Source organism: Salmo trutta, chromosome 34 (assembly GCF_901001165.1).
Source record: "Salmo trutta chromosome 34, fSalTru1.1, whole genome shotgun sequence".
NCBI lineage: Eukaryota > Metazoa > Chordata > Actinopteri > Salmoniformes > Salmonidae > Salmo > Salmo trutta.
This window is the reverse complement of record NC_042990.1, coordinates 36,734,205-36,752,158: the sequence shown is the minus strand read 5'-3', so window position 1 is coordinate 36,752,158 and position 17,954 is coordinate 36,734,205. Positions and strand designations below refer to the sequence as shown.

Here is a 17,954-nt window from a genome sequence, read left to right as displayed (position 1 = left end):
TGATCCTTTTTGTACAGTGATGCCAAAGGCAAAATAAAAACAATTAAAAAATGTCCATACAGGTGATGAAGCACTTTGGAAGATGACGTATAATCTTATTGCTAATTCACAGCAGAGTGTACGCAATTGCAAAACACTGACAATGAAACCAGGCACCTTCAAAAGTACTTTTATTTGTATTTACACTACCATCAGTATTCTTAATGTACACAAGACAACCTTATTGGGCCTTCAACAGTGTTCCGGTCCCATACAAAAAAACTGCGGTGGGAAACCACATTCCACTCAGTTATACACTACATGACCAAAAGTATGTGGACACCTGCTCGTCAAACAACTCATTCCAAAATCATGAGCATTAATATGGAGTTGATCCCCCCCTTTGCTGCTAGAACAACCTCCACTCTTCTGGGAAGGCTTTCCACTAGATGTTGGAATATTGCTGTGGGGACTTGCTTCCATTCAGCCACAAGAGCATTAGTGAGATCGGACACTGGTGTTCGACGATTAGGCCTGGCTCGCAGTCGGCGTTCCAATTCATCCCAAAGGTGTTCGATGGGGTTGAGGTCAGAGCTCTGTGCAAGGCAGTCAAATTCTGCCACACCGATCTCGACAAACCATTTCTGTATGGACCTTGCTTTGTGCACAGGGGCATTGTCATGCTGAAACAGGAAAGGGTCTTCACCAAACTGTTGCCACAAAGTTCGAAGCACAGAATTGTCTAGAATGACAATTCCACCAAACTTTACAGTTGGCACTAATCATTCGGGCAGGTAGCGCCAAACCCAGATTCATCTGTCGGACTGCCAGATGGTGAAGCGTGATTCATCACTCAAGAGAACGCGTTTCCACTACTCCAGAGGCCAATGGCAGCGAGCTCCACACCACTCCAGCAGACGCTTGGCATTGCGCATGGTGATCTTAGGCTTGTGTGCCATGGAAAACTATCTCATGAAGTTCCCGACAAACAGTTATTGTACTGACATTGCTTCCAGAGGCAGTTTGGAACTTGGTAGTGAGTATTACAACCAAGGACAGACGATTTTTACACGAGTCAGCATAGCGGTCCTGTTCTATGAGCTCGTGTGACCACTTCACGGCTGAGCCGTTGTTGCTCCTAGACGTTTCCACTTCACAATAACAGCTCTTACAGTTGACTGGGGCAGCTCTAGCAGGGCAGAAACTTGACGAACTGACTTGTTGGAAAGGTGGCATCCTATGACGGTGCCATGTTGAAAGTCACTTAGTTCTTCAGTAAGGCCATTCTACTGTCAATGTTTGTCTATGGATATTGCATGGCTGTGTGCTCGACTTTATACAACTGTCAGCAACGGGTGTGGCTGAAATAGCCAAATCCACTAATTTGAAGGGGAGTCGACATATACTTTTGTATATATAGTGTGTTTCATCATCTTGAGTAGAGCCAAATACATCCCTACAAGCATGAACAAGTTGAGCCAGATGTGTCCCTACAAAGCTATGTACCTTCATAGCTCATTGCATTCGACAGTTGAAATGGTACAAAAAAAAAAAAAAAATGAAAGAAAAAACATTTCCATGACAGCCAACACAGACTGGTCAAAATGCAGACGTACAGAATCACACTTTTTGTTAGCAACAGAGTACTTTACAAAACAGAAACCGTCACTGATAGAAATACTGTAAACATCCGACTACAAAAAAAACGAAATCATACCAACCAAAAGGTGAAAAAGCAACACTAGAGATGTAATCAGCATGACAATGAGCAATAACAGTTTAAATGTTTTTGGTTGGGAGTTGATTGATTTCCATGATGTTAGATATTGAAGATGTGGGTCAGAGGATCAGGCTTGTTCGATCTTATATTCACATCTCTGGAGAAAAAATAAAATAAAAACAGATCGTAATATGAATGTGCAGTCAGTCAATTAAAAACACCGGTCTGTCTTGTCAACTTCACAAAATTCCATGTCCAAGATACTCCTTCCATTCCAAAGAATCTAATTCATCATTTTACAATGCTTACCATCTCTCTCATGTCCCTTAGTGGTACTGCTACACACTGCTTTATATATGTGTCACCAGGTGTATGGTGGATCTGGACACCACTCAAAGTACCATGTGATTGTCTAAGCAGTGAAAGCAAGACACAGTGACAAAGAAAAAAAGGTCAAATAAACTAAAAGGTGGTGAGAGCGGGTTTCACCATGGAAAAGGATGCTCTGACAGAGGACAAGGGTGTGACTCGTCTTGACAGCAGAGCATTTCAGCTGTAACATTTATGTATCGGCAGGACAAATCAAAACAAGAAATAAAAACTGAGCTGTAAAAGGGAGAAGGGAAAACAAATAAATAAATCACAGTAACCATTTCCGTGTTGCTGATGGTTAAAAATAAAACGTTTCAGCAGATTAATGATGGTATAAAAAAAAAGTAGCTGTAGTAAAATAAAAACACTTCAACTAAAGTGTGTAACAGCCATGTTTGATCATGTGTTTAACACATCTGAAGTATTTCCTGTAGAGATGACGCATGTATAGATATATAATATAGAGGGTTGAAAAAAGGCACAGTATGCATATATATATATACAGACACACAAAGAAATACACAAGAAAAACATTCTTACTGGTCAAGCCGTAAGTGTCAAAATGATCGTCATCATCGGGCTCAGTATTGTTCAGTCGTAATCTCACATGGACCAGGGATTCATAACATCAACCCTCTAACCTCCTCTTGACCAGCTACCCCCCCCCCCCCACCTCTCGACCAGCTAACCCCCCCCCCCCCCACCTCTCGACCAGCTAACCCCCCCCCCACCTCTCGACCAGCTAACCCCCCCCCCACCTCTCGACCAGCTAACCCCCCCCCCCACCTCTCGACCAGCTAACCCCCCCCCACCTCTCGACCAGCTAACCCCCCCCCCACCTCTCGACCAGCTAACCCCCCCCGGTGTTTTCCCCCAATATTTATAATAACAAGGGTAGACTGACTGACTACACTGCACACAGTGGCGGTAGACCTATATTTTTTTGAGCAGCCGGTCCCGTACAATCAATAGCACATTTAGAGGTCCCAATACACCACCACTATGAAATAATGGGGTTGTGTGTGAGCCTCACGAATCAAAATGGAGGAAAATCAATTGGAGATTGATTCTACAACAGAGACATAGAAACATTTCCATTTATCAATGACAACACTTGAGCTTTTGTGACGCAAATTATCCGTCATGTTGTGACAATCTAGACCACCTTGGCCAGACAAATCTCCTGTGACTTCTTGGTCTAACATCATTTCCAGTATTGAACAATAACATAACAATTCCACTGTATCTAATATAACTTGTGATTGCATTGTGCGATTTGCCATCCCTTCCAGTCAACTGCTTTTAAAAAAAAATACTCATTGTCAAGTTAAGTCTCTTTGCAGGAATTCAAGGACACGGGGTAACTGTTCCTCAGAGCACAGCCCTACAAGGGGAGGTTTCTTCGACAGGTTATGTAGACATGTTCACATCAGCGTCTCGCTGAAGAAGATGCACATTGTTTTGAAGGCCCATCCTTGGTTTCTTAGGAGGTAAATGTATAGAAAGGCCTGGTTTGGCTGTTCTCACAGAAAGGCCTGGTTTGGCTGTTCTCACCGAAAGGCCTGGTTTGGCTGTTCTCACCGAAAGGCCTGGTTTGGCTGTTCTCACAGAAAGGCCTGGTTTGGCTGTTCTCACAGAAAGGCCTGGTTTGGCTGTTCTCACAGAAAGGCCTGGTTTGGCTGTTCTCACAGAAAGGCCTGGTTTGGCTGTTCTCACAGAAAGGCCTGGTTTGGCTGTTCTCACAGAAAGGCCTGGTTTGGCTGTTCTCACAGAAAGGCCTGGTTTGGCTGTTCTCACAGAAAGGCCTGGTTTGGCTGTTCTTATGATTAACTACATAGTAACCTGGCGTCCTTGATATCATGCAGTCGAATTCAGGTTAGTTAGGGTCTTCATGGAGTCCTTCTGACCACACATCAGCTTGTTATGTAAAAAGACCACAGAAGTCAGTTAGGCTGTTGAAGTCTGACACAGTGGAGAGGTCAGGACAGCGGAGGTCTCTATGGAGAACACGTCAGTACTGTTAGTGAACTAGTGGAAAGGTTACATCCAGAAGGTCAATTGAAGGTCATTCTTAAGTAGCCATCTAATCATATGCTTTGAAAAGACAAATTATTACCAACCCTCATCAATGATACCTCAGTCATTTGGAATTTAATGCTTTGGAATGAGTGCAAAACAACCTTTTAAAAATACAAATTATAAAAAAAAACATTCGAAGTGACATTATCCTTTCATGAATAGCTACCCTACAGAAAGAGAAATAGGAAAAGTCTAAGCTCTAAACAACCAGAAGTGTCCGTCCGGGATGCCTGACAGGGCTGCAGACCTTTGCTTTAGTCGATCCACTAACAAAAGGCTACGTCCCAAATGGCACCCTTTTCCCTATGCAGTGCACTAGGCCCTATCAAAACGTAGTGCACTACATTGGCACCCTATTCCCTATGTAGTGCACTACGTTTGATAGGGCCTAGTGCTCTCATCAAAAAAATGGTGCACTGCATAGGAAAAAGGGTGTCATTTGGGATGCAGACAGAGAGAGAACAGAGGAAAACAGCCTGTGGTTTCTGGAGCCAGAGACTACAGACACTTCGGGGGAAAATGATATGGGACTGGTCTTAATTTTAGTCATGTCCTGCCTGTCGGTGTCGGTCAGTGGGTCGCTGCTGCTGCTATGCCCCAGTGATCAGGCTCAGTCTTTAGAAGATAGCTGCCATATGGAGAGTGTTGCTGGGGAGGAGCTCTACATCAGAGAGTAGGTCTGTCTGTCCAGTCTGCTTCCCAGCCACTGACACCCCCAAAGTCCACCTCAGATCAGTCCACGGCCATCACACGGGGAAAAGAGAGACACAGAGCCAGCAGGTGTTTGAGGGCAGGTGTGTTTGAGGGCTGGTGTGGAGCTGAGGACATAATAATGTCACTCCACAAGCGAACAGAAGGGTTGGGGGTTGGGGGATGGACCGACCAAGTTTCCCTTTGTGTCTAACCTCCATTCCTTCCGCTCTACAGGAAGTCTAGTTCCAGGGCTTGATGGAGGGATACCAGGTCCCCGTGGGTGGTGATACGCCAGAAAGGCATGTTGTGCTGCAAAGAGAGGAGGGAGACGGCATGAAGAACCACCAGTCAAATCAATACTCCAAGACTTATTTACTGCAGTGCTGAGTGTAAGTGGTGAATAGCAGAAGTACTTGGGGTCCTGATTCCGAGCCCGAATTAAGCGCATAAATGGAACATAATTCCTTTTTTTAATACACATTCTGACCTGGAATTTAAGATTAAGAGTAGCATGCTATTCACCCGCTATTCGTTCAGGGTGAAGATCTAAGAAATGAAAAGGTGTGTCTACAGATATACTGTATTCTGACCTTGACTTCATTTTATTATAAATTCCACCGCCTTCACGTGTGAGGAAACCATGAATAAGATTGAGCAAACCTACCGGCTCCAAGTGGAAAAGGCATCTACTTTATGTTTTTTTGCGCTTAAAATAACAGCATTCTCCATGCACGGTAACATATAATAGATAAGAGATATTGATAAGACCTAGGTAAATGAGTAATCCATTTGGAGAAGGGGATTGTAAATACACAAAGCAATTGTTTTAGATGATTTGTCCTGATGATCCCCGGAGATGAATGTGAAACCATTTTATATGGAAGCAAACTGAAAATCATATCAACATGCCGTGTATTGCGGACCCTTTTCCACAGTGAAATAGGCTATAAAATAGCTGTGCTGTTACTCAGAATTGTAATTGTGTGCCCTCATAATTTGCGTGGATTAAATTTGGACACCCAAGTTATTGGCTTCTGTAGGGCTGAACCTGCTGAGTTGATGTATACACATTCAAATGTTTTAATTATGCCCAGGTTTTTCTCCGCTTTATTTTACAATTTGTATCATGTTAAATATTAGCCACTATCCGGGAGCCACCATCAGTAATAGCCACAATCATTTAGAACTGCCACTTTAGTGTTAGTTTTAAATGTGCAGCTTACATTTAGCATCATTCCATTCTGTTGACCTTTCCTTCCTCTGTGTAGTTGTTCCTGAGGGTCACTAGCATGAGTGGATCATATTAGATCATGTTGTGCAATAATTTGGGACATGTAGCCTATTGGGATCATTATGGAACTGAGACCACATGTAACAGTTTAAACCTGGAATCAGGGCCTTGGCGAACAGCAGAAGTACTTGGCGGACAGCAGAAGTACTTGGCGGACAGCAGAAGTACTTGGCGGACAGCAGAAGTACTTGGCGGACAGCAGAAGTACTTGGCGGACAGCAGAAGTACTTGGCGGACAGCAGAAGTACTTGGCGGACAGCAGAAGTACTTGGCGGACAGCAGAAGTACTTGGCGGACAGCAGAAGTACTTGGCGGACAGCAGAAGTACTTGGCGGACAGCAGAAGTACTTGGCGGACAGCAGAAGTACTTGGCGGACAGCAGAAGTACTTGGCGGACAGCAGAAGTACTTGGCGGACAGCAGAAGTACTTGGCGGACAGCAGAAGTACTTGGCGGACAGCAGAAGTACTTGGCGAACAGCAGAAGTACTTGGCGAACAGCAGAAGTACTTGACGAACAGCAGAAGTACTTGGCGGACAGCAGAAGTACTTGGCGAACAGCAGAAGTACTTGACATACTGTATGCAACAAAGAATAAATGATTCCCAGCTGTTTGTTCAGTTTTAATAACTTGCCAAAATGCTTTGATCGTACCCTGAGAATATGCAGTCCTAAAAGCGGTTCCCTAATGCACTAAGCCTACCTGTTTTGCTGCGAATTCCTCATCACGGCCGTCTCCAATCACCACATAGGTCACATTCTTCCCAAAGCGAGAGACGATGCGCTCAAAGCAGCTTTCTTTCCCTGCGGAAAGACCACAGGACAAGCAACTGGAGTTAATATATTTCATCCAATTTGGATCAAACACAAATATTTCAAAGGTATACTTCGGAATTTTGGCAATGGGGCCCTGTATCTACTTCTCCAGAGTCAGATGAACTCTTGGATACCATTTTTAAGTCTCTTGTGTCCAGTATGAAGGAAGTTAGAGGTAGTTTCACGAGCCAATGCTAACTAGCGTTAGCGCAATGACTGGAAGTCTATGGTATCTGCTAGCATGCTAGTAGATAAAGGGCCACATTGTGATTTTGGAAAAGTATCCATTTAAACCCAACAGCTAAGTTAAACATCTGTTAAGGTCAGTGTGTGTGCGGTTTGGTTTACCTATCTTGGTGGCGCTGTAGATGTTCTCTATGGGGAAGACGTCCCCAAGGCCATAGAGCAACACTTTGGCCAGAGCAGGCACCAGCTGGGTGGTCGTCACCAGGACATTCATACACTTACCCCTGTGGACACACATACGGACACGTGAGAGAAGAGGAAGGACCTAAATAAAAATATCAAGTTAAAAACTGGAAGATGAGAATAAACTCTCTAAATGTCAAACTCACTGAGCTGACCTGGACTGGATAAGCAGCAAGGATTTGAGTGCTGTGCTGAGCCAGGCGTCCGTCATATTCTCCATCTCAGACTGGAGCCGGAGGAGCAGCTCCCTCTTCATGGGACTCAGCAGGCCTGGAGGAGAGAGAGGTTAGAGGTTAGAGGCGTTTCTACCCCAGCAGGCCTGGAGGAGAGAGAGGTTAGAGGCGTTTCTACCCCAGCAGGCCTGGAGGAGAGAGAGGTTAGAGGCGTTTCTACCCCAGCAGGCCTGGAGGAGAGAGAGGTTAGAGGCGTTTCTACCCCAGCAGGTCTGGAGGAGAGAGAGGTTAGAGGCGTTTCTACCCCAGCAGGCCTGGAGGAGAGAGAGGTTAGAGGCGTTTCTACCCCAGCAGGCCTGGAGGAGAGAGAGGTTAGAGGCGTTTCTACCCCAGCAGGCCTGGAGGAGAGAGAGGTTAGAGGCGTTTCTACCCCAGCAGGCCTGGAGGAGAGAGAGGTTAGAGGCGTTTCTACCCCAGCAGGCCTGGAGGAGAGAGAGGTTAGAGGCGTTTCTACCCCAGAAGGCCTGGAGGAGAGAGAGGTTAGAGGCGTTTCTACCCCAGCAGGCCTGGAGGAGAGAGAGGTTAGAGGCGTTTCTACCCCAGCAGGCCTGGAGGAGAGAGAGGTTAGAGGCGTTTCTACCCCAGCAGGCCTGGAGGAGAGAGAGGTTAGAGGCGTTTCTACCCCAGCAGGCCTGGAAGAGAGAGAGGTTAGAGGCGTTTCTACCCCAGCAGGCCTGGAGGAGAGAGAGGTTAGAGGCGTTTCTACCCCAGCAGGCCTGGAGGAGAGAGAGGTTAGAGGCGTTTCTACCCCAGCAGGCCTGGAGGAGAGAGAGGTTAGAGGCGTTTCTACCCCAGCAGGCCTGGAGGAGAGAGAGGTTAGAGGCGTTTCTACCCCAGCAGGCCTGGAGGAGAGAGAGGTTAGAGGCGTTTCTACCCCAGCAGGCCTGGAGGAGAGAGAGGTTAGAGGCGTTTCTACCCCAGCAGGCCTGGAGGAGAGAGAGGTTAGAGGCGTTTCTACCCCAGCAGGCCTGGAGGAGAGAGAGGTTAGAGGCGTTTCTACCCCAGCAGGCCTGGAGGAGAGAGAGGTTAGAGGCGTTTCTACCCCAGCAGGCCTGGAGGAGAGAGAGGTTAGAGGCGTTTCTACCCCAGCAGGCCTGGAGGAGAGAGAGGTTAGAGGCGTTTCTACCCCAGCAGGCCTGGAGGAGAGAGAGGTTAGAGGCGTTTCTACCCCAGCAGGCCTGGAGGAGAGAGAGGTTAGAGGCGTTTCTACCCCAGCAGGCCTGGAGGAGAGAGAGGTTAGAGGCGTTTCTACCCCAGCAGGCCTGGAGGAGAGAGAGGTTAGAGGCGTTTCTACCCCAGCAGGCCTGGAGGAGAGAGAGGTTAGAGGCGTTTCTACCCCAGCAGGCCTGGAGGAGAGAGAGGTTAGAGGCGTTTCTACCCCAGCAGGCCTGGAGGAGAGAGAGGTTAGAGGCGTTTCTACCCCAGCAGGCCTGGAGGAGAGAGAGGTTAGAGGCGTTTCTACCCCAGCAGGCCTGGAGGAGAGAGAGGTTAGAGGCGTTTCTACCCCAGCAGGCCTGGAGGAGAGAGAGGTTAGAGGCGTATCTACCCCAGCAGGCCTGGAGGAGAGAGAGGTTAGAGGCGTTTCTACCCCAGCAGGCCTGGAGGAGAGAGAGGTTAGAGGCGTTTCTACCCCAGCAGGCCTGGAGGAGAGAGAGGTTAGAGGCGTTTCTACCCCAGCAGGCCTGGAGGAGAGAGAGGTTAGAGGCGTTTCTACCCCAGCAGGCCTGGAGGAGAGAGAGGTTAGAGGCGTTTCTACCCCAGCAGGCCTGGAGGAGAGAGAGGTTAGAGGCGTTTCTACTCCAGCAGGCCTGGAGGAGAGAGAGGTTAGAGGCGTTTCTACCCCAGCAGGCCTGGAGGAGAGAGAGGTTAGAGGCGTTTCTACCCCAGCAGGCCTGGAAGAGAGAGAGGTTAGAGGCGTTTCTACCCCAGCAGGCCTGGAGGAGAGAGAGGTTAGAGGCGTTTCTACCCCAGCAGACCTGGAGGAGAGAGAGGTTAGAGGCGTTTTTACCCCAGCAGGCCTGGAGGAGAGAGAGGTTAGAGGCGTTTCTACCCCAGCAGGCCTGGAGGAGAGAGAGGTTAGAGGTGTTTCTACCCCAGCAGGCCTGGAGGAGAGAGAGGTTAGAGGTGTTTCTACCCCAGCAGGCCTGGAGGAGAGAGATGAGCACGACGCAACGCGGAGTGCCTGGATACAGCCCTTAGCCGTGGTACACTATATTTACAAAAGTATGTGGACACCCCTTGAAATTAGTGGATTCTTCTATTTGAGCCACACCCTTTGCTGACAGGTGTATAAAATCAAGAACACAGCCATCCAATCTCCATAGACAAACATTGGCAGCAGAATAGCCTCACTGAAGAGCTGTGACTTTCAACATGGCACCGTCATAGGATGCCACCTTTCCAAAAAGTCAGTTTATCAAATTTCTTCCCTGCTAGAGCTGCCCGGTCAACTGTAAGAGCTGTTATTGTGAAGTGGAAACGTCTAGGAGCAACAAGAGCTCAGTCCCAAAGTGGTAGGCCACACAAGCTCACAGAACGGGCCCGCCGAGTGCTGAAGGGCGTAAAAATCGTCTGTCCTCGGTTGCAACACTCACTACCGAGTTCCAAACTGCATCTGGAAGCAACGTCAGCACAATAACTGTTAGTCTGGAGCTTCATGAAATGGGTTTCCAGCCGCACACAATCCTAAGGTAACCATACGCAATGCCAAGTGGTGGTATAAAAGCTTGCTGGCATTGGACTCTGGAGCAGTGGAAACACGTTCTCTGGAGTGATGAATCACGCTTCACCATCTGGCAGTTTGACGAAGAAATCTGGGTTTGGCAGATGCCAGAAGAACACCTGCTCGAATGCATAGTGCCAACTGTAAAGTTTGGTGGTGGAGGAATAATGGTCTGGGGCTGTTTTTCATGGTTCGGGCTACGCCCCTTAGTTCCAGTGAGGGGAATCTTAACACTGCAGCATACAATGACATTCTTGAACAATTCTGTGCTTCCAACTTTGTGGGAACAGTTTGGTGAAGGCCCTTTCCTGTTTCAGCATGACAATGCCGCCGTGCACACAGCGTGGTCCATACAGAAATGGTTTGTCGAGATCGTTGTGGAAGAACTTGACTGGCCTGCACAGAGCCCTGACCTCAACCCCATCGAACACCTTTGGGATGAATTGGAACACCGACAGCGAGCCAGGCCTAATCGACCAACATCAGTGCCCAACCTCACTAATGCTCGTGGCTGAATGGAAGCCAGTCTTCACAGCAATGTTCCAACATCTAGTGGAAAGCCTTCCCAGAAGAGTCGAGGCTCTGATAACAGCAAAGGGGGGACCAACTCCATATTAATGCCCATGATTTTAGAATGAGATGTTCGATGAGCAGGTGTCCACATATACGGTCTGACCTAAATAAAAATATCAAGTTAAAAACTGGAAAATGAGAATAAACTGTGGTGGCACCCCCACCACTGGGGCCGTTAAAGCCATCCGGCAGGAAGTTGTAGGCGCTGATAGGAGGAATGAGAGAGACGAGGGATGTGGCTAGTTAGGAGAGATAGATGTTTGGTCATATAGTGAATATTGGCCATATACCACAAACCTTCAAGGTGCCTTATTGCTATTATAAACTGGTTATCAATGTAATTAGAACAGTAAAAATAAATGTTTCGTCATACCCTTTCAGCCAATCAGAATTCAGGGCTCGAAACATCCAGTTTATAAATAGTTTTTAACCACCCCTGGATGGGAGACCAGACGCTTCTGGAAGTGGTGATGACGGACGACCAATATATAAATCCCAGTGCCCCAGGGCAGTGATTGGGGACATTGTCCTGTGTAGGTTGCAGTCTTTCGGATTGGACGTTTAACGGTTGTCCTGACTCTCTGTGGTCACTAAAGATCCCATGCCACTTATCATAGAGTAGGGGTGTTAACCCCTGGTGTCCTGGCTAAATTCCCAATCTGGCCTTTAACCCATCATGGCCACCTAATCATCCCCAGTTTACATTTGGCTCAATCAACCCCTGTAACTATTCCCCAGGTTGTTGCTGTAAATGAGTGTTCAGTCAACTTGCCGGGTTAAATAAAATAAAAAAATATATATATATAAAAATCAGGATTTGATAGATTACTAGATAAATGTCTGGATAGATTCTAGATACCAGTATGCAACTGGAATCCTCCGCTTGGAGTATAACAAGTATGTTATTCCTTCAAAAACATGAATACTCTTCCAGGAAATATGATGACAGAGAAAAGCACACAGAGGCACATGTTTTTTATTTGAACACATAATTTGCTAACTAACATCTCATAGTCATAAAGTAGATTAACATTGTAGCAACTATTTAAAATGTAACTCGTGAGGACTGTGGACATTATGCCATAAGGGTTTCCCAGAAAGTCCCAGTCAGGTGATTATTTAGAATTTGAACACAAATACAGTTGACACGCATCTCACCTCCCACGTTCCCTTTGTATCCGTTGTAGATCTCCCTCAGGCGACGATAACGGAAGGCCAGTTTCCTCATCCACTCCACCCCGCCCTGTACTCCTGTGGTGGCACCTCCACCACTGGGGCCGTTAAAGCCATCCGCCAGGAAGTTGTAGGCGCTGATAGGAGGAATGAGAGAGAGAGACGAGGGATGTGGCTAGTTAGGAGAGATAGATGTTTTGTATGTTGCTAGTTAGGAAAGTAGGGACTCTGCTGGTGGACATAAAAGCATTATTACATTGGACTATCATCATCATCATACAGAGAGGTTTGTATGTGACCTCTGAACAAAAGGAGGGTATCTGAATGTCTTGGGTGTTGACAGTAGCGTCAGACACACCTCAGATCCTGTCCGTTGTCATCAGAGGCTACGTCTTCAACATGGACCTGATCACACTCCTAAGATGAGAAAAGGAAAGGGGGGCGGTGTCAACCATTTAGTCGAAAATCGTCACCATTCAATCCAACATTCAGTCATTCTGTGACACAGTCACTAGCTCACACCAACAACGGCTAATCTAACTGCAACAGCTTTAGAACTTAATTCAACACAAAAACAGTCGCTAGCTGCCACATACTTAGCCTCTTCTGACTGTTAAGCTCTTTGAGAAAGACAGTGAGTCGTCAGGGACAGAGAAGACTATCACTGTAGGTAGCTACCTCCAGGTCATTGAAGAAAAGGTGTGTGTCTGCCAGCTCAAAGATCAGCTCCTCCATCTGAAGGCCCAGGTTCAGCACAGTGTCGGAGTCCTACACAACCCAAACATTCACATCAATAGAAATCTGATCACCCATCAATAGAGAAATGCATCTCTATTATACAGATGTCAGTACAGAGGCTGGATCCTGCACAACCCCAAATACAGAGGAGAGACAGAGGTTAGCAAGAATGGAAAGCCATCTGATCATCTTTAAACTACAAATTAATCTTAATAAAATACAGAGCCTTTCGGGAATTATTCAGACCCATTGACTTGTTCCACATTTTGTTACGTTTACAGACTTATTCTAAAAAATGTCCCTCATCAATGACAAAGCGGAAACAGGTTTTTAGATTTGGAGAAGGGTACAAAAACATTTCTGCAGCATTGAAGGTCCCCAAGAACACAATGGCCTCCATCATTCTTAAATGGAAGAAGTTTGGAACCACCAAGACTCTTCCTAGAGCTGGCCGCCAGTCCAAACTGAGCAATCGGGGGAGAAGGGAATTGGTCAGGGAGGTGACCAAGAACTCGATGGCCACTCTGACAGAGCCCCAGAGTTCCTCTGTGGAGATGGGAGAACCTTCCAGAAGGACAACCATCTCTGCAGCACTCCACCAATCAGGCCTTTATGGTAGAGTGGCCAGACGGAAGCCACTCCTCAGTAAAAGGCACATGACAGCCTGCTTGGAGTTTGCCAAAAGGCACCTAAAGGACTCTCAGACCATGAGAAACAAGATTCTCTGGTCTGATGAAAACCAGGATTCAACTCTATGGTCTGGATGCCAAGCGTCACATCTGGAGGAATCCCTAAGGTGAAGCGTGGTGGTGGCAGCATGCTGTGGGGATGTTTTTCAGTGGCAGGGACTGGGAGACTAGTCAGGATCGAGGCAAAGATGAATGGCGCAAAGTACAGAGAGATCATTGATGAAAACCTGCTCCAGAGCACTCAGGACCTCAGACTGGGGCAAAGGTTCACCTTCCAACAGGACAACGACTCAAAGCACACAGCCAAGACAACGCAGGAGTGGCTTCGGAACAAGTCTCTGAATGTCCTTGAGTGGCCCAGCCAGAGCCCCGACTTGAACCCGATCGAACATCTCTGGAGAGACCTGAAAATAGCTGTGCAGCTACGCTCCCCATCCAACCTGACAGCTTGAGAGGATCTGCAGAGAAGAATTGGAGAAACTCCCCAAATACAGGTGTGCCAAGCTTGTAGCGTCATACCCAAGAAGGTGCTTCAATAAAGTACTGAGTAAAAAGTCTGAATACTTATGTAAATGTGATATTTCAGTTATTGTGTGTAGATTGATGAGGGGGAAAAAAACCAATTGAATCCATTTTAGATTAAGGATGTAACGTAAATGTGGGAAAGGTCAGAATACTTTTCCGAATGCACTGTACTGCCTCGAATAACACGATGGCTCAAAATATGACCCAGTATGATTGTAACATACCTTGCCAAACTTCTGAGAGAAGGACCCAGTGAGCAGAGAGTGGAAAATGATGATAGTTTCATCCAGATCCCACAGAAAGATTCGCTGAAAGAGAGGGGAAGAGGACAAATGGGTCAGTAACTAAGGCATTAAGGGATTCATCAGAAATACATTTTCATGATTCCAGGATCTTATAAAATAACATGAATATATTAAAACAAGAACACATTTTAGTAGAGCAGAGACCTGAGTAGCTGATTCATGTGTTAGTCTGTAGCTATATGGATGAATGGTTGTATATCTGTGTTGATGTGGGCCTTATGGTTACCTCCAGGTCAGCGTCAGTAGGCTGGTTGCTGTCTGATTTCTTGGCCTTCCCCTTGGCCTTCCCAGCTGGGTTCCTCCTCCCTGCCTCATCCTGGTCTAGGGCCCCCATGGGGAGGGCCACACCTGTAGGCAGGGCTACCCCGGTCGGGAGGTTCTCACGTGGGCATGCATCTGAGGTAGAGGGCACAGACATGTTGAAGACTGACAGTTGAAACACTGCACACATAAAGACATTAAACCCTCCATGTTTCTGAAAGTTGAACACCTCAGCCTATATATGGCCTAACAAGCCCATAATCAAGGCAATGTAGAGAACACAAAACAATTTTAACTTCCTACTTGATCCCACAGTGCTATCCATCCAAATATATGTACAAATGCAATGAGCCAGTGGCTATGCTAACTGGTACCACAGTTAGCCAGTGGCTATGCTAACTGGTACCAACAGTAACCAGTGGCTATGCTAACTGGTACCAACAGTAACCAGTGGCTATGCTAACTGGTACCAACAGTAACCAGTGGCTATGCTAACTGGTACCAACAGTAACCAGTGGCTATGCTAACTGGTACCAACAGTAACCAGTGGCTATGCTAACTGGTACCAACAGTAACCAGTGGCTATGCTAACTGGTACCAACAGTAACCAGTGGCTATGCTAACTGGTACCAACAGTAACCAGTGGCTATGCTAACTGGTACCAACGGTAACTAGTAGCTATGGTAACTGGTACCAACGGTAACTAGTAGCTATGGTAACTGGTACCAACGGTAACTAGTAGCTATGGTAACTGGTACCAACGGTAACTAGTAGCTATGGTAACTGGTACCAACGGTAACTAGTAGCTATGGTAACTGGTACCCCAGGTAGCTAGTAGCTATGGTAACTGGTACCCCAGGTAGCTAGTAGCTATGGTAACTGGTACCACAGGTAGCTAGTAGCTATGGTAACTGGTACCACAGGTAGCTAGTAGCTATGGTAACTGGTACCACAGGTAACTAGTAGCTATGGTAACTGGTACCAACGGTAACTAGTAGCTATGGTAACTGGTACCAACGGTAACTAGTAGCTATGGTAACTGGTACCAACGGTAACTAGTAGCTATGGTAACTGGTACCAACGGTAACTAGTAGCTATGGTAACTGGTACCCCAGGTAGCTAGTAGCTATGGTAACTGGTACCACAGGTAGCTAGTAGCTATGGTAACTGGTACCACAGGTAGCTAGTAACTATGGTAACTGGTACCAACGGTAACTAGTAGCCATTGTTATGAGGAACGGCTGATGTACCTGTAGTGCTGGGCAGTCCAGCCAAGGCACTGCCCTCCGTCTTTATAGCTGGATACCCGGCCACACCCATACTGGATCCATTCTCTTCGCTATTGGGCAGCCCGGCGGGGACGTAGCTAAGGGGCGGGGCGTAGTACTGAGGGAACTGGGTCTGGCCCAGAGAGTTTACGTTATAGTTGCTGCTGAACTCCTGCAGCAGGTCAAACACACAGAGACGAGACATGAAGATCAGTGTGAAACAACAAGGATGCATCCCAAATGAGAAACCTTTCTCTACACTGAGTAGACAAAATATTAAGAACACCTGCTCTTTCCATGACATTGACTGACCAGCTGAAAGCTATGATCCCTTATTTATGTCACTTGTTAAATCCGCTCTGATTTCCCTGTTCCAAGCCAGCCGGCCAGTCCTTACCTGGTGAGCCTCTGTAGCTGCGGAAGCACAGGGGATGTTAGTGTACACACTGGATGTAGTGAAACTGGAGCCTGGTGGAGAAAAAACAGACACGTCAAAACATTGGAGAACCCCCAAAAAAATTAAAAACACAGACTGGAATCAATACTTCATCTCATTCTGACTATTCAAGATCCTTCACCCAAGGGTCCGTAGTAGCATCAGTAGTGAAAAGTGCAAGAATACATCTGTTTAAATTCTAGCCTCCTGATAGTTGTGTCCAGTAAACTGCCTGGTTCACACTATGGGACCGATCAGGAATGTGCTGGAACCGATAAGTCTTTTCCAGCACGTAGTGAGATAGATGGCTTGCCTTGGCTGGGGTATGAGCAGTGCACATGGTCTGGGTCTGGCTGGGTTGAGGTATATGCTGATCTGAAGCTGAGAAACCCAGGCTGGACAACAGAGGGTGCTGCATCAGGCAGCCCCGTCTCTGACTTAATACCTGGCCACATAGCACCTGAGGGAGGGAGGGAGGGAGCGAGCGAGCGAGCGAGCAAAAGGAGGTAGAACGGGAAAGAAGAAGAGAGATGTAGAGAAGGAAACAAGTTATAAATAAATAAATACTTTTCAGTCAAGAAAGTTGAAACTTATTTGTTGCAAGACGTAGCTGTCTAGCTTCAAGTGTAATAAACAAACCAAAGCGTAGTGTTGGGTTATTATGCAAGAGATGTTAGGAAGCTCTGGGGTGAATCTCCCCCTAGGGTCCAGCTCTAGGATCAGCTCCCCCTAGGGTCCAGCTCTAGGATCAGCGCCCCCTAGGGTCCAGCTCTAGGATCAGCGCCCCCTAGGGTCCAGCTCTAGGATCAGCGCCCCCTAGGGTCCAGCTCTATGATCAGCGCCCCCTAGGGTCCAGCTCTAGGATCAGCTCCCCCTAGGGTCCAGCTCTAGGATCAGCTCCCCCTAGGGTCCAGCTCTAGGATCAGCTCCCCCTAGGGTCCAGCTCTAGGATCAGCTCCCCCTAGGGTCCAGCTCTAGGATCAGCTCCCCCTAGGGTCCAGCTCTAGGATCAGCTCCCCCTAGGGTCCAGCTCTAGGATCAGCTCCCCCTAGGGTCCAGCTCTAGGATCAGCTCCCCCTAGGGTCCAGCTCTAGGATCAGCTCCCCCTAGGGTCCAGCTCTAGGATCAGCTCCCCCTAGGGTCCAGCTCTAGGATCAGCTCCCCCTAGGGTCCAGCTCTAGGATCAGCTCCCCCTAGGATCAGCTCCCCCTAGGGTACAGCTCTAGGATCAGCTCCCCCAATCCCAACCGTAAGCATTAGTGGGGAAAATGCAACAAGAGTCTAGCGGCAACCTCACTCTACACCACAGATGGGCATCTTTGATGGGGGGGGGGGGGGGGGGGCACAATCTGGGGGGGCCACAATTTGAACTGTGAGCAACACATTTTAGCAGCCTCCCCCCTTGACAGTATAGAGAAGAAATATATACATTTTAGAGTTCATTTCCTGCAATTCTACTCATTTTGCCATGGGGCGGAGAGAAGATTTTGCGATTTTATAACGAATTTTCTGCAATTCCACTCATTTTACTATAAGGTGGAGAGAAATATTTACCGTTCTTAAATACGATATCTGAGTGAGAGTGACTAACTGGCTAGACTAACTTAGCAATAAAAAATGTTTTAGGTGACATGGGCTAATTGAGTGTGTCAGT

The 17,954-nt window shown here is 47.2% G+C and overlaps 1 protein-coding gene across 5 annotated transcripts in view; it reads right to left on the bottom strand.

Moving 5' to 3' along the window:
* Nucleotides 1-4,199: 4,199 nt before the first annotated feature.
* Nucleotides 4,200-17,954, bottom strand: part of LOC115174102 (eyes absent homolog 3) — a 29,884-nt gene continuing 16,129 nt past the window's right edge. For 3 of the 5 annotated variants that reach the window (XM_029732777.1, XM_029732776.1, XM_029732778.1), the window contains exons 7-18: nt 16,614-16,760; nt 16,262-16,332; nt 15,847-16,036; nt 14,562-14,731; nt 14,255-14,338; nt 12,757-12,846; nt 12,437-12,495; nt 12,064-12,215; nt 7,524-7,647; nt 7,297-7,418; nt 6,836-6,936; nt 4,200-5,152 (exon numbers count right to left, since the gene is read on the bottom strand). In XM_029732777.1, coding sequence (XP_029588637.1) covers nt 5,072-5,152; nt 6,836-6,936; nt 7,297-7,418; nt 7,524-7,647; nt 12,064-12,215; nt 12,437-12,495; nt 12,757-12,846; nt 14,255-14,338; nt 14,562-14,731; nt 15,847-16,036; nt 16,262-16,332; nt 16,614-16,760 — 1,391 coding nt within the window. In that variant the 3' untranslated portion in view covers nt 4,200-5,071. The remainder of the gene's footprint in view (nt 5,153-6,835; nt 6,937-7,296; nt 7,419-7,523; nt 7,648-12,063; nt 12,216-12,436; nt 12,496-12,756; nt 12,847-14,254; nt 14,339-14,561; nt 14,732-15,846; nt 16,037-16,261; nt 16,333-16,613; nt 16,761-17,954) is intronic. The other 2 variants (XM_029732779.1, XM_029732781.1) reach the window with 2 other exon arrangements.